General features: G+C 44.1%; 1 protein-coding gene across 5 annotated transcripts in view; it reads left to right on the forward strand.

Annotated features, from left to right (window-relative positions):
* aopep (aminopeptidase O (putative)) overlaps positions 1–25,660 on the forward strand; it is a 480,514-nt gene extending 454,854 nt beyond the window's left edge. For 3 of the 5 annotated variants that reach the window (XM_072516724.1, XM_072516722.1, XM_072516727.1), the window contains 2 exons: positions 4,823–4,982; positions 19,295–25,660. In XM_072516724.1, the coding sequence (XP_072372825.1) occupies positions 4,823–4,963 (141 nt within the window). In that variant the 3' untranslated portion in view covers positions 4,964–4,982; positions 19,295–25,660. The remainder of the gene's footprint in view (positions 1–4,822; positions 4,983–19,294) is intronic. The other 2 variants (XM_072516723.1, XM_072516725.1) reach the window with 2 other exon arrangements.
* Positions 25,661–26,188: the final 528 nt, after the last annotated feature.

Consider the following 26,188-nt stretch of genomic DNA (forward strand, 5'->3'; position numbering starts at 1 on the left):
CCCCCCCCCACTCCACAGACACACATCCCCTGTCATCCGACAAGCTCTGCGCACATGTCCCCGACCACAGTGAGGGCACTGGTCACCAAACCCAAGACCCTGTACCCCAGACACCCACACGTAACGTTACCTGGACCGGGCGCTAGACCCCACCCCGGTGCGCAAACCCACCCTCTGGTCGCTGAAATGTCCCCGGTGCTGGGGCCCAGCCCCTGTGTTTTCGGATGTTGGCTGCTGCGTTCGTGGTGTTGCCTCCCGCAGTATTTGGGCACAGAGTCCAGACATCACGGTCTGATTGGGATACTAGGCAATAACCCCCACATGCTACATAGCAAGCCTATCTGCGGGAATCCACTTGGGATCTGTGAACTGCTCTATGATTGCCAATTCCCAATTAGTGATAGCGTTCAGCCATGCGGCCAGAGGCCACCCCAGTCAGTGGAAGTTATGGGTGGTCGGTGGGGCAGACAGGCAATGTCTGGGGTTGCCTGCGCAACGGGAACACACGATCTGGGGCTGGCATGGTGGCCCATAGTGCGGATGCTAGGACACCCATCTCCCCCACCCCCTACCATCACCACCGATGGCAGGCCACCCCAACTGAGACCGGTGTCCTGGAGGCTCCTCCATCCCCCCTCCGAGCACCCAGGTAGCAAGCACGGTGCCCCCAGGCTCATTGCCCAGGAGCGAAGACGGCTACTAAGCTCCTCGATTCCCCACAGCAGCCCTTCCGCCCGCTTAACGTTTTTAAGAAGGTGTATTAATCGGCACCCACATGATCACTTGATGGGAAGGCAGTTAGATCACGGGAGGCCGTTGCATCGGGAGTCTCTCTCCTTAATTGTATGGAGATTGGCCTTAAGTGGTGATTATTGATGTCTTGCCACACTATGGCGGGTTCCTTATTTTGCCAACGGGAGTGGGCCGGTTAGATCGCAAACCGATTAAGTTCCCAGCACGGTTCTTGTTTTTGACCTCTCCAGCGATCTGATGGCCTTGTCGCGCCCTTGTTTAAGTGCATCGCGGCTATTAAATCATGCCCTAAATGTCGTTCGATAGCAGTGGGGAACTCGCCGGCAGAGCCGGTGAGCAACTCCCAGCAAAGCTCATCACAAATGACTTCTAAAAAAAATAAATTTTGAGTGCCCAATTATTTTTGTCCAATTAAGGGGCAATTTAGCATGGCCAGTCCATCTACTCTGCACATCTTTGGGTTAGACCATAAGACATAGGAGCAGAATTAGGCCACTCGGCCCAACGAGTCTGCTCCGCCATTCAATCATGGCTGATATTTTCTCATCCCCATTGTCCTGCCTTCTCCCCATAACCCCTGATCCCCTTACTAATCAAGAACCTATCTATCTCTGTCTTAAAAATATTCTGTGATTTGGCCTCCACAATCTTCTTTAGTAAAGAGTTCCACAGTTTCACCACCCTCTGGCTGAAGAAATTCCTCCTCATCGCTGTTTTAAAGGATCGTTCCTTTAGTGTGAGATGGTGTCCTCTGGTTCTAGTTTTTCCTACAAGTGGAAACATCCTCTCCACGTCCACTCTATCCAGGCCTCGCAGTATCCTGCAAGTTTCAATAAGATCCCCCCTCATCCTTCCAAACTCCAACGAGTACAGACTCACAGTCCTCAACCGTTCCTCATACGAGAAGTTCTTCATTCCAGGGATCATTCTTGCGAACCTCCTCTGGACCCTTTCCAGGCCCAGCACATCCTTCCTTAGATACGGGGCCCAAAACTGCTCACAATACTCCAAATGGGTTCTTATCAGAGTCTTATACAGCCTCAGAAGAACATGCCTGGTCTTGTATTCTAGCCCTCTTGACATGAATGCTAACATTGCATTTGCCTTCTTAACTGGCGACTGAACATGCACATTAACCTTAAGAGAATCGTGAACAAGGATTCTGATTTCCAAAGCATTTCCTCATTTAGAAAATAGTCAGTGTCTAAATTCCTCCTTCCAAAGTGCATAACCTCACACTTTCCCACATTGTATTTCATTTGCCACTTTGTTGCCCATTCTGCTGGCTTGTCCAAATCCTGCAGCCCTCTTGCTTCCTCAAGAAGGGTTGTGGGGGTGAGACCCATGCAGACATGTGGAGAATGTGCAAACTCCACACTGACCCTGGGCCGGGATCGAACCAGGGTCCTCGACGCCATGAAGCAGCAGTGCTAACCACTGCGCCACCGTGCTGCCCATGCCACAAATGACACTTAGAAACGTCTCTGTTAAATCGTTCCCTAAATGACACATTTGACATGCAAAAAAAGGCAAAGGAATGTGGTATTTCACATCGATCAGTGCTGGGATCACTGTTCACAGAAGCAATTTTGGCCAGGGATTCATAATTACAAGTTCAAAATCAGGGGTGCAGTTACTACGAGACTGCGAAAAAAAACAAAGACATAATACATTTTCAGAGTGTGCAAATGAGCTTAAACACCAATTGTGAGGTGATACATTTTGATAGAAAGAACAAGGAGGCCACACACCCCTTATAAAATATGTGTCTAGAATGAAGTGGAGGGATCCAGGAATGCAGATGCATAAACCACAAAAAGTAGCAAAGCAGGGTAATAAGGCCATAAAAAGTAAACAAATGCTGGGGTTTATTGCATGAAGGATAGAACTCAAACACAGAAGTAAAACTTGTATATAGAACCTTGGATAGACAATAATAGAAGGCACAGGGGTTGAGCAAATGCAGAGTGGACCTCCTGCAACAACCATCATCCCTTGTGCTTAATATGACTCCAACCAGTGGAGATTTTTCACCCCGATTCCCCTTGACTCCCGTTTTGCTGGGGTTCCTTGATGCCGCACTTGGTCAAATGCTGTCTTGATGTCAAGGGCTGTCGCTTCCACCTCTTCTCTTGAGTGCAGCTCTTTTGTTCATGTTTGGACCAAAGATGTAATGAGGTCAGGAGCTGAGTGGCCCTGGCAGAACCCAAATTGAAAACATGATCAACTGTAAAGATCGAGGTAAAGATCTAAGATAAGGAACTGGAATAGTTGTTTGGTGTTTTTAAAAAAATGTGAAGTAAATATTGAGATAAAGTAATTATTTAATACTATTGACATTTTACTTCCAAGTTCCTGTCCACAAATTAGGTAAACATAGTAAGTTCCAGCGGCCAATCACAAAACACTGGTCACTCTATTTGTCTTTTTGGAGTTTATCACACATTGCCACAACAGAAAATAAATCTTGGATGTAAAAGAAAATCTTGTATAACATATATTTGTGTAACTTGGGGAAACATCTAATATTATGCTATGACCGGCAAAAAGTAATCCAATAAAAAAGGATAATGGATGGGGCACTTTGTTTCATCTTGGGTTCAGTGTCTAAATGGGGTTTCTTTAGGGTTTGCCTGTTACCCTAAGAATGCTACCATTGGTTGTTGTTTTAAAAACCATTCTTGTTTATTTACTGACCTATATACGTCTCAGTGCTCTATAGGAATTTCTTTAAGGCACAAGTAGATATATTCCTGATGCGCAAGGGGTAAAATGTTATCAGGGTAGGCAGGAATGTGAAGTTGAGGTTAAAATTAGATCAGCAATGGTTTTGTTGCATGGCGGAGCAGACTCGAGGGGCCTATTCCTCCTAACTGGTATGTTTGTGACATTGCATCATAGTTACATCATTATCTGGTGCTCCTGATAACTCTTTACTCTACCCTCCTGTCCCTGTGCTGCATTCAACAGCTTTTCTTAATAAAAAGAGACAGGTTTGCAGGAGAAGACCTTGGATGGATGGTGGGGGAGGGCACTTGAGAGGTATAGGGATAAAAGAGCTAGATATGCGCCATGTATGCAGCTGAGACATTGTGGAGAAAGATCTGTAAGAGGGGACCTAGAATGGTTGGGAAATGTTTAGGAACAGTGGCTAAGGGAGGAGAAAGGCAGAGGCCCATAAATTGATGCAAATTGCAGGAAGAGCATGTAAACAAATAGGGAAAAGTGATTAAAAGTTGTTTGAAGTATGTCACCACAATGACACCCAGGCTACAACTACAAGATACATAACAGCTTCAAGGCTGCATATGTAGGGGCAAAGTATGTAGGACCTAATCCAAGGTAAGTACAATCAATAGAAAAATAAGACCGAAAGAAATTACCAAAACAAATTGATTGTGACAGAAAGAGATGACAAGTCTGCGGTTAGTGATAAATGGAAGTGTGCATGGACACATGTATACAAGTTGTTGTATAGGTAGCTATATGTTTATTTCTGGTTTAAATATTTCAATGTGACCTGTGATTAAATAGTTCACTGTTCCTGGGTTTAAAGGTTAAAAGTATAAGAATCTGTAGATCTTTTGTGTAAGTTTCATTTTCTCAATTCTGAATTTGCAAAAAAAAGTTGCAATTAATCAAAGAGTTTATTTTATATGTTGGCTTTTGACAGTTTTAATGTCCAGTTCCAAAAAGGAAACTATACCACTGCATTCCTAAAGCTTTAATCAGCAACGAGTGAAGGAAATCAGACTGAAAACATGTCTGTGTTTTATATCAGATCAAAAACTCTTGAAAGAGTTGTGCAATCCGATTTTAATCATTCTGAGCATCAAAAGGAAAACAGAAACTCTCAGTGCAAGAGTTCAGACATGTCCAGCACTGTACTAAATCAGTAATTACACAGATATCACAGCTAACCAATGCTAATTTTAAAAGAAACTGATTAAATTGCAAGCAAAAGAGAGAACTTTTTTTATACAGAGCCAGAGATTTGTGATTTAATTTCTGGAAAATTATACATAAGTACAGAGATTACTTTCGTAAAGCTACATTTTATTTATGTTAGGCAATGGGAGTCTATCTCTATGGAGAGTTGATGGTTAATGAAGATGCTAAGCAGCAACAGCTGGTTCACAGGTGCTTCACCAAGCTTCAAGAAGAGATGGACCCATCCTTACAGAAGGTGGTAGCTAAAATGATACTCTAGCCAATTCAAAACCAAACAGGTAACTTTACAAAGGCAATCTAAATTATTCTTTTGTTTGGAAAGATTTAAAGGTAAAGGAAATATGCTAGTTCTATCGTACAGATTTAGAGATATATAATTTGTCATTTTACTGGGGTTTTTTCCAAACCAAAATGAATTAGAGTGCTACTATGCTTTGTTTACACGTTAATATAAATCTGTATGTGACATTTTGGAACATTTTAGGAAAATTGGATTATAAATGTATTGGGCAATTTAAGGGTTAAAAGCGTGAGTTAGAATGTGTTTGTTTTTAATAAGAATTCTGTTTGCACAGCCTGGCTGGTGTTAGTAGCCAGTAAATAAAATTGACACAGGAATGTTTTTATCAGTCTAGGCAAATGGATTGTGGTTGACTGGGGAGGTCCTTGGGGTGTTAATGTGCTGCAGCCTGCAGAGTTTGTGGAGATGAGGTCATTACTGAGTGGAGCCAAGGAATGCAGAGAGACATTTAAAGAAGTGTGGAAAGAGACAGAGTTTTGGGGGGAAAGGCTTTTGGAAGTGATCTGGCAACCCTTGTGTTTTTAGACCACAGATAAAGGCAGTTTCCTTTCCCAGTGGGATTGGAAAAAAAGAGTAATATTTTAAAAACAGAGCAGTCTTGTCTGGAGACTAGGAAGACGCTGATACAACCCAGTTGAAGCAACTATTTGAAGATATTCAGCCAGAGTCTGAAGGGGGTCTAACCAGAGCCAGAATCTATTCTGTACCACGTATTACTCTGTGCCCTGGTAATTTTAAGATGGATTAAGAGCTGTATGTTTATTTTCTTATTGTTTAATGGGAAATTGTTTAATGGGAAATTATATAGTTGTGTTAGGGGTAATTGTAAGCTGTTCTTTTTGGGTTTGAAGTTAAAAGTTTGATATTGTAGCGAAGTATGGGCTGGAGCAGGGGAAAATGTTTAGATACATGCAGGTTCGAGATTTTGCCAGGAAGGAGATACAGAGTTTCCCAGTGGAGTCAGCCTCCATTGCTGGAGGAGGTGCTGACGACAGGGGGACTAGAGAAGGGGGTAGTGTCGGCGGTTTACGGGGCTATTTTGGAAGAGGAGAAGGATCACTGGAAGAGATCAAAGCAAAGTGGGAGGAAGAGTTGTGAGAGGATGTGGAGGAGGGGTTCTGGTGTGAGGTGCTCCGGAGAGTGAACACCTCCACTTCGTGCACGAGGTTGTGGCTGATACAGCTAAGGTGGTATACAGAGCACACCTCACGAGGGTGAGGATGAGCCAATTCTTTGAGGAGGTAGAAGATGTGAGTGAACGTGTGTGGGTGGGGGGGGGTGGCCGCAAACCACGTTCATATATTTTGGTCCTGTCCAAAGCTGGAGGATTACTGGAAGGTTTTTAGGGTAATCTCTAAAGTGGTGCACATGAAACTGGACCCGGGCCCTCGGGAGGCCATATTTGAAGTGTCAGACCAGCCGGGGCTGGAAACTGTTGCGGAGGCAGATGTTGTAGCCTTCGCCTCGTTGATTGCCCGAAGGTGGATCCTGTTGGGATGGAGAGCAGCCTCTCCACACTGTGCCCTGGTGTGGCGGGGGGACCTGTTGGAATTCTTGACTCTTGAGAGGTTAAGTTTGAACTGAGGGGAAGGATGGAGGGGTTCTACAATTCATGGGCATTATTCATTATGCACTTTCAAAAATTGGATAACATCGAACATTAGTTTTTTTGGGGGGGAGGGTTGGGTGGAGGGGGGAGGGGGACTGTGTGTTAATGGTGATTCCTGATTCTATGGGTGATTCCTGATTCCTTTTTGTTATTTGTTTATGTTAACATGCGGGCAGTTGTTTGGGGGTTGGTGGGAGGATGGGATTGTTGTTGTTGATATGGAGATTGACATTATATTTGTTACTGATTATTGTTTATTGTTGGTGGGTGCAAATTTGGGAGAAAATGTGAAAAAGTAGGAGAATAAAAATATATTTTTAAAAAAGGGTAATATTGTATTCATAATAAAGTTTTGTTTTAGGAATAATAAAGCCCTATTTTTGCATGTGATCAGTCCTGGAGCGAATCATTCTTTCCGCACAGTCTTAAAATAAATTTAAAATATTGGTCCAGAATCCTAGCCTCTGTTGGGGTCTGATCTGGGATTGTAATAATGTAATAGATTGAAAATGAGCAAACTGCACTGAAAAATTACTTTGTCATAAATGTACATCCAAACACGGAGTTGGTCATTCAGCTCCTTGAGGCTGCTCCGCCATTTAATAAGATCATGGCTGATCTGTTCGTAACCCCAAATCTGCATTCCACCTACCATCGATGACCCACCACTGCTTTGCTTATCAAGAATCTATCAACCTCTGCCTTAAAAATATTCGAAGACTCAGCAAGAGTTCCAAAGACACACGACTCTGAGAGAATTTCTTTTGCCTCACCTCCATTTAAAATGGACGACCCCTTATTTTGAAACCTAGTCCCCTAGTTCTAGATTCTCCCACAAGAGGAAACACTCTCTCCACATCTACCCAGTAAAGATCCCTCAGGATCTTCTATATTGCAATCAAGTCATCACTCACTCTTCGAAAATCCAACAGATACAAGCCTAGCCTGTCTGATCTTTCCTCATAAGACACCCCGCGCAGTCTGGTAAACCTTCTCTGAACTGCTTCCAATGCATTTACATCCTTTCTTAAACAAGGTGAACAATACTGTATGCAGTACTCCAGATGTGGTCTTACTAATGCTCTTTATAACTGAAACTAAACCTCCCCACATTTGAAATCAATTCCCCTCACAATAGGTGATAACATTCTATTAGCTTTCCTAATTACTGTGCTTAATGCTAGCCTGTGGCTAAGCCACCCAGATCCCTCTACATCTCCGAGCTCTGCAATCTCTCACCATTTAGATAATACGCTCCTCTTTTTCCTACCAAAATGGATAAGTCAGATTTCTACATCTTCCCACATGACACACCATTTGCCAGATATGCACACTCACTTAGCCTATTTTTTTTTTTGTAGCTTCCTTGTCATAGATTCCCTACAATGCAAAAGAAGGCCATTCGGCCCATCGAGTTTGCACCACCCTCTGAAAGAGCACCCCACCCAAATTTATTTTGTAGTTTCCTTATCATAGATTCCCTACAATACAAAAGAAGACCATTCGGCCCACCGAGTCTGCACCACCCCTCTGAAAGAGCACCCCACCCAAATCCACTACCTTGCCCTATCCCAATAACCCCTTGATGTAACCTACACAGCCCCAGACACTAAGGGGCAATTTAGCATGGCCAATCCACCTGACCTGGACTGTAGGAAGAAACCGGAGCACCTGGAGGAAACCCACGCAGATATTGGGAGAACGTGCAGACTCCAAACAAGGCCGGAATTGAACCCGGGTTCCTGATGCTGTGAGGCAGCGGTGCTAAGCTCTGTGCCACCCCCTCATGTCCTCTTCACAACGTACTTTCCTACCTATCTTTGTATCAACAGAAAATTTGATAACCATCCCTTCATCCAAGTCATTGATATAAATTGTAAATTGTTGAGGTCCAGTACTGATCCCTACGGCACACCACTCATTACATCTTGCTAACCTGAAAAAAGATCTCTGCTTCTGTTAGCCAGCCAATCTTCTATCTAACCCGTATGATTACCCCTTAATCACATTTTTAAAAACTCAAATTGAACTATGCCATTTCAGTTAGTGTTGTCACCTTTCATTGAGCCCAAACCCAGATGGGTAACCTAGTGTCCGTGTAGGGGGTAGGAAAAGGTTCTAATATTTTTTTGTTTCAGATGAAAATTAATTCAAGACCATTGCCTCCATGCCATTAAATACTAATAAATGAGGAGAAATGCCTGGCTGAAATATTTTTGCACAGCACACTTAGAATGACAACCCTCGTTTCAGTTGTCTTTAGATAATAATGTCTTCAATGCAGCTTCACAGTTTCATAAAATTGTGTCTTAATGTTTGAGGTAATTTCAGAAAAATCTGTCAAGCAAACAAAGCTCACTCTTTAAATAGAAAGCGATCAATTAGTGAGAGAACATGTTGCAAACTTGCCAGCCTCTAGATAATTCCTGAGTTTTCATTTAGCTGCTTTCCCAGTGTGACAGATCAAATACATCTACTTTCAACTTTTTCCTTCCCTTTGCCTAATTGCCCTTCTACAGCAAAAAGTAGTATTCCTGTTGTGGTTGCTTTGTTCTGCATAGAAGTCATTGACTTTTGAGTGGAACAAGAAACTGACAAGTGAAAGGCTAACATATGCGAGTATAGTCGAAACCATTTTGGATTGTGCTCTTCTGTACTGCTTTTGCTTTGGAAAATATTGGTTGGATCTTTCCTATCACTGCTTGTGATAGACCAGAATTCTGTTTTGCTCAGGTTTCTTTGTTTCTACACTTGATCCAATGATGTCTTAATATCAAGTGCAGTCACTTTTGCATCAGCTCTGGAATTGGGCTCTTTTTGCCTGTATTTGGACCAAGGTAAGGAGGTCTGTAGTCAGGTAATCCTGGCCGAATCATAACTTCTGAAGTTGTTGGTTTGGCTTGAGTATAGAAATGACTTTTGCCTCCTGCCCATACTTTTGGGATGCACCCAAATTCCATGGTATTAATGTACCATTTCATCAACCATTGGAGTCCCTTGGGACCCAGTTGAAGAAGAAATTCTGTAGAAAATTTTCATAATTTCAGTTCAACTCCCCATCACTTCACCTATGCCGGTGGTGGTCGAATCTTTTGGAGGCATTTTCTTGCGTGATTGATGATGGATCGCACTCCTGACGTTTTTCTCAAGCGATTCTTCTGTGCTTTTCCCACTCTTGGAGCATATAAAGTTGTGTCGAACTTCTGAAGTTTGGCATTCCACTGGCTTTAAGGCCGCCAAGGCCTGGTGTCTAAAGTGTGTGAAGACCAGATCTTCAACACATTAAATCCACTGCTAGTGTCTGGCTGCGTCCAGAGTTTCAAAGGTCCTTTGCACTCTGTGGACTGCCTGACAATTTGTACAGCTAGAATAGATCCTGGGTCTTTCTTGTTCAACAGGGACTGTATTCGTCCTCTAGCCCCTCGGAGTTGCTCTTCTTGGCATTGGCAGTAGCAAGGCCAATGCACTGCTGATAGTATTCCTGTGTCCTGGCAGGTTCGGATCACCACTTGTTCCATGATTTCCCTGCAACAGCCCTCGACAACTTTCGCTGGGATTTGTCTCAACAGAATCACTGGGATTCGTGGGTGATGTTAAGACTATGTTGATTAATGGGGAAGTGAGGAAATATGTGAAGCATATTCCTACTTTGAGCTTTAGAAATGATAGTGAGGCCTTAGTTGTAATCATGATGCTTCAATGTGCTTTGAGCTGAGTGAGTAGTTTTTTTCTTGTGTAATAACATTATTCACTGACTGTGTATCTACAACTTCTGGTGTCAAAAACACTTAATAAAATAACAAAATGCACAAAAATGTGTTTTTTCAGGACTTGTCGCCTTTTTATGGCCCTAGCTGCTGTGTCGTAAGTTCAAAAGTCGGGTAGGGGGTTAGGTGGGTGAGATGGATAGGTGGGTGAGTGGCACCAGGGAGGGGTAGTGGGGTGGATGAATGGGATGGATGTGAGGATAGTTGGGTGATTGGGAGGGTGATCAGGTTGTGAGGGTGGTCAGGTCATGAGGTTAGCTTGGTCAGGTCGGAAAAGGGTTGGGGTTGGTGGAGAGGAGGGGCAGTTGTGTAGTTTCCTGGATTTAGGTTTAAACCTGTTAAGTACTGTGGAACTTTCAGAAGTCTCTAACTCTAATTCAAAGTCAGTGATTTTTGCGGAGGGTCCCAGGGAACAGGGAAATTGCTCATTAGAAGTTGAAACCTCAAACGGATGTTAGTGGCAATTGTTTACTGAATTCCCACTTTGGTGCATGGAGAGAAGGACTGGAAGTGTTTGTAAGGGCAGAAACAAAAAGATAGAAAAAGCTTGGGCTGTAGCTGCAACAGAAGACAGCATGGCAGAGGTTCGGACCTCTGGCTTATCGACCCATTAGTCTATGGAGCAGCTAATGCAAGTCATTCAGGAAGGCTTTGCTACGCAGAAACGGAGCTGCTTGGACCCGATAAAAGAGTCGATTGAGCGGTTGGAGCATAGATTGGATGCCCAGGATCGGGCGATCCAGAAGGTGGAGAAGCCTCTGGCTGAGCAGGAGGAACATCAGACTGCGGTGGAGCTGGAGATAGGGATGCTGAGGTAGGGAAACAGAAGAAGCTCCTGGAGAAGGTGGAGGACCTAGAAAATAGGTCCCGCCGGCAGAACCTAAGAACCATCGGGCTCCTGGAGGGGTCCGAAGGAATGGACGCTGGGACATACATCGCAGACATGTTTGTGAAGCTGCTGGGGGATGGGGCATTCTCCCAGCCCTTGGATGTGGATAGGGCTCACAAAGCACTCGCGAGAAAGCCGCGAATGGGAGACCCTCCGAGGGCAATGGGGGTGAGATTCCACAGGTTCTTCGTTAAGGAGCGCATTCTACAGTGGGCCAAGCAGACACGGAGCTGTAAATGGGGCAATAGCATTCTGCCGATTTACCAGAACCTGAGTGTAGAGGTGGCCAGGAGGAGAGCAGGCTTCAACCAGATCAGGTCGATCCTTTTTAAGAAAAAGGTGAAGTTTGGACTGTTATACCCAGCCCGTCTCTGGGTCATGCATGAGGATCAGCACTTCTATTTTGAGTCGCCCGAGGACGCGTTGGACTTTGCAAAAAGGAAAGGGCTGGTGATGGATTGAGAACTTTTGAACTTGGCTGCAACGTTCATGTTTTTGTTTTTTCTTTTTGTTTCTCTGTTTTTGTAAAAGGTTTCTAGTTTTGCGTTTCATGGAAGATGTTTGTGATGCCGTTTGCATTGATTTGGAACCAGCGGTAGAGCTGAGTGAGTTAAGGTTTTCATTTGTACTGTTGCGGGATGGAGGTGTGCTGTTTTGATCTTGGTGTTTTTCTGTTCGGCAATTTTGTGGGGCTTGTTTGATGTTGGAGTTTGTATGAGCGGTGGGGAGGGAACAGTAGGTGGGAGACTATCTGGCGCCGGGGATGGGGGGGCACCAAGCTAGCTAGCTCTCGGAAGCGTAGTGGGGGGTGTGCATAGGTTTGGTTTAGTAAAGGGGTTGGGTTACAGGGTGTTGTTACTAGATGGGGGAGGGGGGGCGAATGTTCTGCTGACGAGGGAGGGACTTGGGCTAAGAGACAGAGAGGAGGTTGGGGGCGGGGGCTGCCTGGGGATGGACCGATGGAGGCACGGAGCACGGGCTGGAGGCGGGCATAAAAAAGGGGATGGCTGATCGGCGGGGGGGGGGGGGGGTGCAATGAGCCCCCCAACTAGGCTGATCACCTGGAATGTTCGAGGGTTAAATGGGCCGGTCAAAAGGGCACGTGTGTTCGCGCATTTTAGGGGATTGAAGGCGGACGTGGTAATGTTGCAGGAGACGCACGTTAGAGTAACGGACCATGTTAGACTGAGGAAAGGCTGGGTCAGTCAGGTCTTTCACTCGGGACTAGATTCAAAGATTACAGGGGTCGCAATCTTGATCAATAAGCGGGTAGTGTTTGAGGCGGGTAGAACAGTCTCGGACGTGGGAGGTCGGTACATTATGGTCAGTGGGAAGCTAGAAGGGGTGCAGGTGGTATTAGTAAATGTCTATGCATCAAATTTGGATGATGTGGAGTTTATAAAGAGGATGCTGGGGAAGACACCAGACCTGGACTCGCACAGGTTGGTCATGGGAGGGGACTTCAACACAGTCATGGAACCTGGCTTGGACCAGTCAAGCTCGAGCACGGGCAGGCTGCCAGCAATGGCAAAGGAACTAAAAGGGTTCATGGAGCAGATGGGGGGGGGGGCGGTGAATCCATGGAGATTTGGGCAGCCAAGGGTGAAGGAGTTCTCCTTTTACTCACACGTGCATAAAGTGTATTCCCGGATTGATTTCTTTATTTTGAGCAGGGCCTTGCTGGCTGGGGTGGAGGACACTGGGTACTCGGTGATTACAATCTCAGACCATGCTCCGCACTGGGTTGACCTGCAGGTTAGTAAAGACAGTAACCAGTGCTCGCACTGGAGGTTGGATGTGGGACTTTTGGCGGATGAAGGGGTGTGCGAGCGGCTGAGGAAATGTCTTCAGAGCTACCTGCAGGTCAGTGACACGGGGGAAATTTCAGTAGCGGTGGTGTGGGAAGCACTGAAGGCGGTGGTCAGGGGGGAGCTGATCTCGATCCGAGCCCATAGGGAGAAGGTGGACAGGGCAGAAACGGACCGACTGGTAAAGGAGATACGACAGATTGATAGGAGGTAACCGGAGACCCCAGAGGCAGGGCTTTTAAGGGAACGGTGGAGGTTACAGGTGGAGTTTAGCTTGCTGACCACAGGGAGGGTGGTGGAGCAGCTGAGAAAGGCGAGGGGGGGCGATCTATGAACATGGAGAGAAGGCCAGCAGAATGCTTGCACAGCAGCTTAGGAAGAGGGAGGCAGCTAGGGAGATAGGGAAAGTAAAGGATGGAGACGGGAACCTGGTTGGTGATTCAGTAGGGGCGTTTAGGGACTTCTACAGAAGGCTGTACAGGTCGGAACCCCCTACGGGGCCGGAAGTGTTGAGGCACTTCTTGGAGGGGCTGAATTTCCCAAAGGTAAACGGGGAGCGGTTAGAAGGGCTGGTGGCCCCAATCGGGCTGGAAGAGATAGATAGTGGAGGGCTTGAAGGCCATGCAGGTTGGTAAGGTCCGGGGTACGCGGGTACCCAGTGGAGTTTTATAAAACGTTCTTGGGGATATTGGGGCTGGTGTTGTTGAGGATGTTCAATGAGGCAAGGGAAAGAGGGGTGTTGCCCCTGACGATGTCACAGGTAATGATTTCGCTGATTCTTATGCGGGACAAGAACCCGGAGCTGTGTGGGTCCTACAGGCCGATCTCCCTGTTGAATGTAGATGCCAAGTTGCTGGCCAAAATCTTGTCCTCCAGGATTGAGGATCGTGTTCCGGACTTTATTGGGGAGGACCAGACGGGGTTTTTTAAGGGCAGGCAGTTGGTGGCCAATGTAAGAAGGCTGTTAAATGTGATCATGATGCCCCCGGAAGGTATGGAGGTGGAGGTAGTGATCGCAATGGATGCAGAAAAGGCTTTTGATCGGGTAGAATAGGACTAACTGTGGGAGATACTGGGACGGTTCGGATTTGGGCGGGGCTTTATTGACAGGGTCAGGCTCCTGTGGCAAGTGTACGGACGAATAGAACAACATTGGACTATTTTAGACCGCACCGATGAGACAGGGATGCCCCCTCCCTCCACTGTTGTTTGCGCTGGCTATAGAACCGTTGGCAATTGCTCGGAGAGCCTCGAGGGGCTGGAGAGGACTGGTCCGGGGGAGGGTGGAGCACAGGGTTTCGCTCTATGCAGATGACCTGCTTCTGTATGTTTCGGACCTAATAGAGGGGATGGAAGAAATCATGAGGACTCTAGGGGAATTTGGCCGGTTTTCGGGGTATAAGCTTAATATGGGAAAGAGTGAGATGTTTGTGGTCCAGGCGAGGGGACAGGAGAGGCGACTGGGAGAGCTGCTGTTTAGGTTAGTGGAGGGAAGCTTTAGGTACCGAGGCATCCAAATGGCACGGGAATGGGACCGGCTGCATAAATTGAATCTGGCCCGGCTGGTGGACCAAATGAAGGACGATTTTCGGAGATGGGATGCGCTTCCGTTGTCTCTGGCTGGGAGGGTGCAAACGGTGAAGATGACTGTCCTCCCGAGATTCCTATTTGTATTTCAGCGTCCCCCGATCTTTATTCCGTGGTCCTTTTTTAAGCGGGTCAACAGAGTGATCACGGGCTTCGTCTGGGCGGGCAAGACCCCCCGGGTAAGGAAGGTAATACTTGAGCGGAGTCGGGGAGAGGGTGGGCTGGCGCTGTCAAATTTGAGCAACTATTACTGGGCGGCTAATATAGCCATGATCAGGAAGTGGGTGGTGGGGGGAGGGGTCGGCATGGGTGCGTATGGAGGTGGCTTCATGTAAGAGCACCAGTTTGGGGGCGTTGGTAACTGCGCTTCTGCCGTTCCCGCCAGCACGGTGCTCCGTGGTGGTGGCGGCCCTGAGAGTTTGGGGCCAGTGGAGGCGGCATGTGGAAACAGTGGGAGCATCGGTCTGGGCCCCAATCTGTGATAATCACTGGTTTGCCCCGGGGAGTATGGACGGGGGCTTCCGGTTATGGTGGAGAGCGGGGATTGAGAGGATGGGAGATATGTTCACAGAGGGGAGCTTTCCGAGTATGAGGGCGTTGGAGGAAAAGTTTGGGTTCGCGAGGGGAAATGAGTTCAGGTGTCTGCAGGTGCGGGACTTCCTTCGTAAACCTTCCTGCTCCTACTGCTAAGAGGGATTCAGGACAGGGTAATTTCCAGAGGGTGGGTAAAAAAAGGGAGCATCTCGGACATTTATAAGGAGCTTATGGGGTCGGAGGAGACGCAGACCGAGGAGCTGAAGCGCAAGTGGGAGGAGGTGCTGGGAGGTGAGATAGAGGATGGTCTGTGGGCAGATGCATTGAGTAGAGTCAACACGTCCGCAACATGTGCCAGGCTCAGCCTGATACAATTTAAGGTTGTTTACCGGACTCACATGACAGTGGCCCGGGTGAGCAGATTCTTTGGGGTTGGAGGACAGGTGCGCAAAATGTGCGGGAGGACCGGCGAACCATGTCCACATGTTTTGGACATGTCCAAAGCTTAGGGGATTTTGGCAGGGGTTTGCGGACGTCATGTCCATGGTGTTAAAAACAAGGGTGGCGCTGAGTCCAGAGGTGGCGATTTTCGGGGTGTCAGAAGACCCAGGAATCCAGGAGGAGAAAGAGGCAGACGTTCTGGCCTTTGCTTCCCTGGTAGCCTGGAGACAGATACTATTAGCATGGAGGGATTCAAAGCCCCCGAAGTCGGAGAGCTGACTATTGGACATGGCTAGCTTTCCCTGTTTGGAGAAAATCAAGTTCGCCTTGAGAGGCTCACTGTTAGGGTTCTCCCGGAGGTGGCAACCGTTCGTCGACTTCTTTGCGGGAACTTAATCGTCAGCAAAGGGGGGGGGGGGGTGCATTAAGGGAGGGACCTGTACGAGAGGTACATGGCTTTTGCACTATGTTTATGGTTTCATGTATATTGTTTATTTGGTTGTTACTATACCAAAAATACCTCAATAAAATGTTTATTAAAAAAAAAGGTGAAACCTCCCAGGCAATTTCCACATAGGTCCACATGTCAGGACTTCCACAGGATCTCTAAGCGCATCTTTGGTTGTCACCCCGGCCTCTGATAGTCTGGTGGGTAGCTGAACAGATGATTTTAAATTTTACTCTGTTAAGAGACAGGATTTAGAAAAATCTTCTGGTGTGTATATTTTAGAAAGGCCAGTGGGTTATTGTCTGATAGGTAAGTTGGTAGGAGCTTCATTGAAGTTGTAATCTCTTGCTGTGATTTCCATAGTTAAGAAATTTTAAATAACTCACTGCTTCGTTACTGTAGTTGTGTTATAACTTGTGAATCTCCTCTCACAGCAGAATTACTTTCTGAACAGATAGTGATAGTGTGCAGATGTTTTCCTTTTGGAGAGAAGGTGAGTTGCGCGGCCCGCTTCAGAGAATGGCGGGGTCCGGCGCGACTCAATGGGCCCCCCGGGCCAAGAATTCTCCGGCCCGCAATAAGCTGAGGTCCCGCCCCCCTGTAGCCGGTCCCGCCGCTGTAAATTGGAGTTGGTCCCTTACCGGCGGGACCTGGCGGCGCAGGCGGCCTCCGGGGTTATTGGGAAGTCACGGGGGGATCTGGCCCCGGGATGTGCCCCCACGGTGGCCTGGCCCGCGGTCAGGGCCCACCGATCCGCGGGCGGGCCTGTGCCATGGGGGCACTCTATTCCTTCCGCACCGGAGGCCGTGGTCATCCGCCATTCCCGGTGCGGAAGTGACTCCATGTGCGCATGCGCGGAGATGACACCAGACGCTGACGCTCCCGCGCATGCGTGGACCCGCGCCGGCCGGCGGAGTCCCTTCGGCCCCGGCTGGCGCGGCGCCAAAGGATTCCACACCTTTGGGGTGGCCCGACGCCGGAGTGATTCCCGCCACTCCACTGTGCCGTTTCTGCCCGCCCCGCCGATTCCTGCCCAACATTGCAAAGCCTGACTGGAGATGTGCACTTGTAAAACAAATAGATATGTTTAAAACATGGGATTAAAATTTTGAAGTGAAGTTTCCTAATTTAAATGCGTCCAACATTTGCTGAATGGTTTCAGTAAAATGATTCTGTATTCTGCTCTGAAATTTCTGTTTGCAGAAGTAGGTGCAGTAAGTGGGAACATGTTGTAGTCCCTTGAGCCTGCTCCTCCAGTCATTTCGATCACAGCTAATCTGTACCTCAACTCCATTTACACACCTATGCTCAATATCCTTTGATACTCTTACCTACAAAAACTACCAATCTCAGTACTGAGAATTACAACTGGCCCAGTATTCACAGCCTGTCGGGAGAGGATTCTAGATTTTCACTACCCCGCTTGCTGATTTCTCTCCTAAATAGCTTTGCTTTAATTTTACGATTGTTTCCCTTGTTCAGGTTACCCTGACCAGGGGTAATAGTTTAAAGACCCTTGAAGTTCATTTTAAAGACCTGTAAATTTAATGATAGCTGTGTGACCTGTGACAAAAATTGTTTCAATTTGCATTTGCCTTCCTAACTGCCAACAGAACCTGCACGTTATCCTTAAGAGAATCCTGAACTTGGACTCCTATGTCCCTTTGCGCTTCTGATTTCTGGCGCCTTTTCCCATTTAGAAAATATTCTGTGCCTCTATTCTTCCTACCAATTTGCATAACTTCACACTTTTTCCACATTGTATTCCATCTGCCACTTCTTTGCCCCTCTCCTAGCCTGTCCAAGCCCTTCTACAGCCTCCCTGCTTCCTCAGTACTACCTGTCCCTCTACATAACTATGTATCATCTGCAAACTTAGCAGCAATACCCTCACTTCCTTCTTACAGATCATTAATGAAATACGTACACTATTTTTTAACTGTAAAGATTTAAGATTTGCTTTTTGCAAAATAAATTGCAGGAAGTAGCGAGGCTACTTTTAGTCATCTCAAAACTAAAATTAATTAATTTGAAGTTTAGTTCCAATTTCTAATTATCTCAATGCTGTAGTTATTTTATGCACAGTAAGATCCTATAAACGATAATCAGATTGATGATCAGTTAATATTTGTTTGTTGGTGATGTCAGAGAAAATCCATGAAGATCAATTCAGATTCATGTCGAGAAGCACTACCATTTTTGTTTTCAGACAGTGATGGAAAAATATCAGGAAGGCAAATATAACATGAAGATTGTATTCATTACTCTAGTGAAGGCTTATAACCGGATGCCTAGAGAGGAAATCTGGAGCTGTGCTAGAATTAATGGAGTCCTTGAGAAGGACATGCGACTATTATAGAAAGAAGAAGATATGGGGCATCCAACAGAGGTAGATAGTCTTAGATTCTTGACTAACAAGGGAGTCAATTGGGGGTAGGGTAAGAGTTTGGGCCATGATCAGATCAACCACAATCTTACTGAATGGTGGAGCAGGTTTGAGAGGCCAAATGGACTACTCCTCCTAATTCGTATGTTCGTAAATGTAATTTTTATGGGGTACTCATCAAAAATCTCTTGCAATCATGTATTTAACCAAAGTTTTATAGAAATTCTTCAAATGTTATTCCAGTTGCTAGTTGTCAGTCTTAAAAATATTATAACTTGGAACAGAAACTGTGATAATAGTTTAAATCCTTCACGCAAGCACACCAATGCGATGATGTATCATGTTAGATTTGTGCAGTTCACATAATTAAGTTACTGCCAGTTGACAACAGGTACATTCCAAAAGGTTGGGATAGATAACAAATTCCAGAGGTGAAAGCTGCATGTGCAAACACACGTGTCACCCAGTAGTGTTGTCCCGTAATTATGAATTTGGACATATGAAACAGGGTGAGACAGGCACTCCGTATGTAAAACTTGAGCTCTTTATTTTTTCTTAATGATTTGTAATTTTTTAACCCCTTTATTGAAAAAAATGAGAAAACCGTTGATTTACCAATGGACTTGGATATAGCTTTTGGGGAAGGTATCGTACGACATATACTCCTTCATTAAACTGTTGCAATTGTCCCGATGAAGTGTGTGATCTATTTGTGACTCAGTGCCAGAAATGATCCTTTACCGTTTACCTTCAAAGGCTAATCTAACTTCCTGTTATGCAAATACAACCAGTTAATAATTCTGTTCTTCACACTTTCAAGCAGGATTATGCAGGACTGAAAATTATCAATGCAGGACTCTTTAAGTACTGGCAACTGCTGCGAGAACTCGCTTCTATCGCAAACCTTCACAGCTGTTAATGTGAGAAGAACTTCATTTTTTTCCCCCCCAAATGGGTTGCATTTGAAGACACTGCTCTTGGACTGCATGCTAATGTATGTATTTTGTACATTTCTAGAAATTTAAAATTGAATTGTTAATGCAGTTTCCTCACATAGTTTTGAAATATCCAAATCTACGCTTAAATGTTGCATCAATTTGAGTAATGTGTTATGCAGAATGGATAGTATCTATGTATTGCCACTGTTTATTTATAACCCAGTACCAATTTAGATAAAATAGGCTGCAGGTGAAAATACAAAGCTAAAATGTGCTGGATTGTTTAGTAGTATGCAAAATATACGGAACTTAATTGAACGCTTAAGTATTTTAATATAAGTCCCCTAATTTGTGCTCTGTAGCTCAAGTATTTCATCCTACAAATTTTATAGTACATATGTTTTACATTGGTTCTAAATCAGGTATATGGTAATTGAATTGATTTTTTAAAATCTGATTGCATATATACTTTGAATCCATTCTATGTATTGACCATTTAAAAAAATATATATATATAGATCATAATAATATGACTAACAGATTCTGACCAATCCTGTAGCTGGAAAGTTGAAAGTGATGTTAAATGGCGGCACGGTGGTGCAGTGGTTAGCCCTGCTGTCTCATGGCACCGAGGACCCAAGTTCGATCCCGGCCCCGGGTCACTGTCCATGAGGAGTTTGTACGTTCTCCTGTGTCACCCCCACAACCTAAAAATGTGCAGGGTAGGTGGATTGGCTATGCTAAATTGCCCCTTAATTGGAAACATTTTAAAAAAGAAAGTGATGCTAAAGCACCAGTGAATGACCTTCAGCAAGTCAAGATTCCTCTTTCTGTAGGCAAAAAGAAAATGATCTTAATCAACAGCTGCCATTTTTTTGCTAGGCTTCTGAATTGCTGCAATATTATCCAAAAGGAGGGAGAGAGAGGTAGAAGGAAACACTGATTTTGTTTTAGATATCATAAGTTCCAGACAAACAATAGAAAGTGTCACCTTTCCATTTTTCTTCCTGATATTGAGATTTGCTGTTCAAAATACATAGAAATTCCAATGCTTTGCTGAGTTACCAATGAGTTCCAGCATTTAAATGTTCATGTCATGGTATTTTATAGTAGGGAATGGGGTATAAGAAATGGGAAAGAACAGTGAGCACAGGTGCCATTCCAAGTCTATCGGTGAGGACTGCAACAGTGCATCTTGTGGAGGAGCAGGGTATCTCTAATTGCAAATACACATGTTTAACTGTGCATATATGTATGTAAGAGGTTGCTATCCAATTTACCCCATTGTAATGGCAAAATATGGCCCAATACATTTACAATGTTGAGAAGACTGGAATTTACAAAGACCTGTTATTCTGGTGCTACAATTATAGTACATCAGTAGAGTTGATGTGACATAGTTTTACTTCACACTAATTTATAAAGGTTCAGTGTAAATCGAAAATCAGACTGACCCACCTCTGACCATAGTGATATTCTGCCTTGTTCTAGTATCAGATTGGGTCCTAATTCCAGATTTACACTACAGTTTGTTACAATCCTGTAGTGACCAGTAACTTTTAAAAATACATTTGAACTTCCAGTTAATAGCAAAAAGGATGAAATGATAATATATCAAGTTTTAAGACTTTTACTCTAACAAACAAAAAGCACTATTGGCTAATTATTGTTGTAGGTTGCTTATACTTTAAACCACATACAAAACTTTCCTCCCTTTTACTTTTAACACAACTGAGTAACCCTTTCACAGGTATATTTTACACTGTCCCTGAAATAGCTATTTTATTTACTCGGACCCAGTCCAAAGTGATTCTTAGCTGTGAGGGTTTACTTCCATACCTTCTCCATTCCCTACCTAATAACTTTTGCCCCCAGAACTTGCCACTCACAGTGAGGGTTTTTACTGGTGATTCTCCCTCGAGCGCAAGCTAGGTGAATCTTCCAGCCTATTTTAAATCCGCATGAATTTGGTCTTTTCAGTCTGAGCGTGAGTTCCATCCACATTCCTGTATGGTGAGCGAAAGAGACTTGGCCTCTAGCTGTTTCCTCTCCTAGATCCTGGCAGACTGCCTGCGTCTGTGAGTTTTCAGGGATATCTTACAAACCCTTTCCCCTCAAAGCCCATCCCTCTGGCATTGTGAATCACATGGGCTTTGTATCCAGGTAGAAATGCTGATTAGTTATGCTCAAGACCCCAATTCTCTTTATTTTAGATGTAAATGGGAAGTTTAAAGCATAACAATCTGAACCCAACATTCTTAACACTTGAGGGAGGCACAGTGTTTAGCACTTCTGCCTCAGCGCTGTGGACTGGGTTCAATTCCAATCTTGGGTGACTGTGTCGAGTTTTCATGTTCTCCCTGTGTCTGTGTGGGTTAGGTGGGTTTGTGTCCAAAGGTTAGGTGGGTTTATGGGGTTACAGGAAAAGGGCGGTGGAGTGGTCCTAGTTAGGGTTGGAGGGTCAGTGTAGACTTGATGTGCCAAATGGCCTCCTTCTGCATTGTAGGGATTCTATGATACTTTCCTGGAGACCAGCAGCCTAACCACTGTAAACACTGATGCTACTACAATAGTCTTAGAAATAGAACTTACAGGGCAGATGGAGGCCATTCGGCCCATCGAGTCTGCACCGAACCAGTTAAGCCCTCACTTCCACCCTATCCCTGTAACCCAATACCCCACCAACCATTTTTAGTCACTAAGGGCAATTTATCATGGCCAATCCACCTAACCTGCATGTCTTTGGACTGTGGGAGGAAACCGGAGCACCCGGAGGAAACCCACGCAGATACTGGGAGAACGTACAGACTACGCACAGACCGTGATCCAGCAGGGAATCGAACCTGGGACGCTGGCGCTGTCAAGCCACCGTGCTAATCACTTGTGCTACAGTGCTGCCACCAAGTGTGAATATCTTACACCTGCTTTCTAGTGAACAACTAGTGCCTCCCTTTAATCTTTAACAGCCACATCACCGAGGGCTATTGTCGAGCAGACTTCAGAATAGGTCACATGACCTGCTTCATTTTATCCTAAATTAAAGACACAGTTCCAAAACATAACAATCTTATAAATGTAATTTTTTGAATCAAGTGTTTTATCTTTGAAGCAATGTTACAGTTAGAGCATAAATGTTGTTTAAGAGTTTCATTAACTTTATAATGCCATGTTGAATTACTCTGAATGGGTAACTTTTTCACATAAAATAAAAGGGCAGCTTAACACCTCGAAAAATGCTAGTACATTCCTTAGGCTTGGTCCATGTGTCATGCCTTTCCAAAGCTGTACACTCCAATTTATCAGTCTCTGGTTGGTGGCCGCAGAATTGGATACCAACTTAATTGCACATGCTTAACAAAATTGATTCATTTTGATAATTGTGAATGTGAGAATATTCAGAACTGTGATTTCCTTAATGTCTAATGTTCTACCCTGTTGAATTCAACTCGGTGCATTTATTTCTCAGGATCAATAACCTTAAGAGCTTCTACTAGGTAGGAAGATTGAGCAAACGCTACATCACCACTGCTATCCAGCTAATCAACACAGGTACTTTACCTGCTTTAGTATCCCAAATATTAGCTATTTATCAGTGGCATTTATGCAATTTAAAATATGGCTAAATAGGAAGGTTTAGTTTTGATATTTCCACCATGCCGAGTCTCTAATTTCAGTTGGGTAGATAAAGTCACCAGGTGAATTATTACTCGGCTGCTCTTGTGTACCGGGGCAGCATGGTAGCACAGTGGTTAGCACAGTTGCTTCACAGCTCCAGGGTCCCAGGTTTGATTCCCGGCTTGGGTCACTGCCTGTGCGGAGTCTGCACGTTCTCCCCATGTCTGCGTGGGTTTCCTCCGGGTGCTCCCGTTTCCTCCCACAGTCCAAAGATGTGCAGGTTAGGTGGATTGGCGATTTAAATTGTCCTTTGGTTAGGTGGGATTACTGGTTTACGGGGATAGGGTCGAGGTGTAGACTTAAGTGGGGTGCTCTTTCCAAGAGCCGGTTCAGACTCCATGGGCCGAATGGCCTCCTTCTGTACTGTAAATTCTACGATGATCAATGATGATCTACCTTCTAACAGTGGTCCAAAGTACACAATTGCAGAGCCTTTGGGCGTCAATGATCAAATTCGTGTACCGATTCTGATCCTGTAAGAGGACAGAAATTAAACTTAAAAGAAAGATTGTGCACTAACGAAAATAAATTCAGCAATAATCCAACAGAAGGCTAGCCGTTTGAACAAAATATCTCTCTTGATCATTCAGATTAGAATATTGTCACGCTAGTAATGTTTCAGAAATTAGTGTACAAGTGATACTATAAAAAGCCTCATCATTGCCATTAGATTTTCCATTGTGTTTCTCGCAGTGAATAATTAAATTGGTGCTGTATGGAAACCTGCCTGCCCCTTTAAGACCAAAAAGATTCACTGCCATAAGTAAATGAGACCTGAGATCACTCGGAATTTAATTGATTTGTGTTTAGGAATTTTTTCCTGTTATAATGTGCACATCTAGTTCCGTCAGAACTTCAGAAACATTCAGCATTTTAAGATTATTTGGAATCTGTAAGTTTGACATCTGCATGCCCATCAGAAAATCTTGATGAATCACATCTTCCTTGAGATCAATATTAGAATGACTAATGCCACTGTCCCTTTGTCCGCCACCACAGCTCCACTTATTTCCATTGTTCTTCCCATTCCAGGGTGCATACTCGGGTTGAGTAAAACCATTTTTAATCTTGGCAATATCTTTGACCCTTAGTTGAACTTTAAACTCCACATCATATCCATTGCTAAAAATGTTTCTTTGTACCTTCACAATATTGCTTGCCTTCATTTCTACCTTATCGTTATGTTGCTGGTACATTTTTATGTGCCCTTGTTACCTCACGATTCAACTACTGCAAATAGTTTCTTGATTCCTTCCTATCTTCCATGAATTGCAACTTATGCAAATCTTTGCTGCACATATTGCTCCTGCTGGCCCTCTCCTCCCCTCAGCCCCATTGCGCACCTACAATGGCTACTTGTCTCTCAAGCATTAAATTAAAAATCCTGATCCATATCTTTAAATCCCTTCATGGCCATCCTAATTCTGCATTCTTATGCTAAAATTGTCAACTCTGGTTGGACATTTTCCGAGATGTTCAATCATGTAAGGCTTGATCACTTGATGTTTGCTCAAAGTTATTGTGTTTACCTTTTAAAAAAAAAAAGTTGAGTGTCTTTGTGTGTTTTCAACATTGTTTTTAGAAAAGCTTTCCTCATTAGCTGACCATATAAACATTAGGAGGCACAGATTAAAGTTTTGGGCAAGCAATAAAAGGGGAGATGTGAGGAAGAGCTTTTTTATAACCGCAAGTGGTAATGATCCGGCATTCTGCCTATGAGGTTCGTGGAAGCAAAGACAATCAATGAATTCGGAAGAAAATTGGATGGGCACTTGAGGGAAATACAATTGGCAGGGCTACGAGGATAGAGCAGGAGAATGAGATCAGTGGGTTTCTCTACAAAGAGCCAGTATGGACTTTGGGATAAATAGCCTCCTTTGTGCCCCAATGACTCACTAAATCCCTGAATGTTTTAACAGATTTCTCAACTTATCTGTCACATTTTGTCCTATGATGTTTTCTTTTTACCTACTTTGCTATTCTTTCTACTTAGTCTCATTTTGAGTTTCCAGCACAAGTTAAAATATTTTATTTCTAGATTATGCTCTTCATTCAAGTGAAAGCAGAGAATCCAAAATTTAGGCCTTTTCCAAACTAAATTCTGACCAGGAAGTTCAAAATAGCTAAATGGCAAACCTAGAAAATATATTTTATATATTTTTATGTTCATTTAATAAAGAATATAATTGTTTCTAATTGTTGGATTGTAGCTGCCCATTAACTACTTGTGGTTGAGCAATTGTAATTAAGGGAGACTGCTGCATTGGAGGATATTTTCATTGTAGATTAAGACATCGTATCAGTAATACGATTTGGATTCAATAACACTAAATTTTCATTTTCTTTCAATCAAGGTTATTTCTTGGATTGCAGTAAAATAAAGTTGCATTGTACTGTTATATTTGTTCCAAACTGCTATTTTAAGATGACGAGGGGGGCCTTGATCTGTTGTACTCAAATCTGCAGAAAGTCACGTCCATTAAGACAATTATTCATTGTCTGAAGTGAGTGGCACTCCGTATTTACTGCAGAATCTGACTTTAGATTAGCAATAAATGGAAATTTTTATTTGACGTTTTCTGTCATTTTTTTAAGGGTGTATGTTTTCTTTTGTATCTATAAACTTTTATAACCGGGAATATGAGAGTTTTAATTCAACATTTGTTTTGTAAACTTGAAATGTTTTTTGAACTTCAAGTTTGTGTTTTGAATCTAAATCTGTTAAACAGCTCAAAAAATAGGTTTCTTTCTTAGTTTAAAATTTGAGTGCAAGCTGTATTGCAATTCTAATAAATTACTTGCAAAATTATTCTGATACTGTAGATAAATTTTAGCTGAATATTATTAGTTAATCGAGTGTTTTATCAACTGTTTCCAAAGTCATGCAATATGTTTGTAAGCATATGGTTTCCAAAAACATGAAACTTTTTATAACAAGAGGATTCCTTTGTTCATGTACAATACACTTGCATGGGAGGAAGTTGGAGGGTTGCCCAAGAAAGAATCTGCAAATTTCCTTTCATGTTGTGGCCGAGTGGGTTCCTGGCATACTGATTTGTGACATGAGATAAAAATCACATTGCCAGGGATTACCACATAGT

Source organism: Scyliorhinus torazame, chromosome 9 (assembly GCF_047496885.1).
Source record: "Scyliorhinus torazame isolate Kashiwa2021f chromosome 9, sScyTor2.1, whole genome shotgun sequence".
Classification (NCBI taxonomy): Eukaryota; Metazoa; Chordata; class Chondrichthyes; order Carcharhiniformes; family Scyliorhinidae; genus Scyliorhinus; species Scyliorhinus torazame.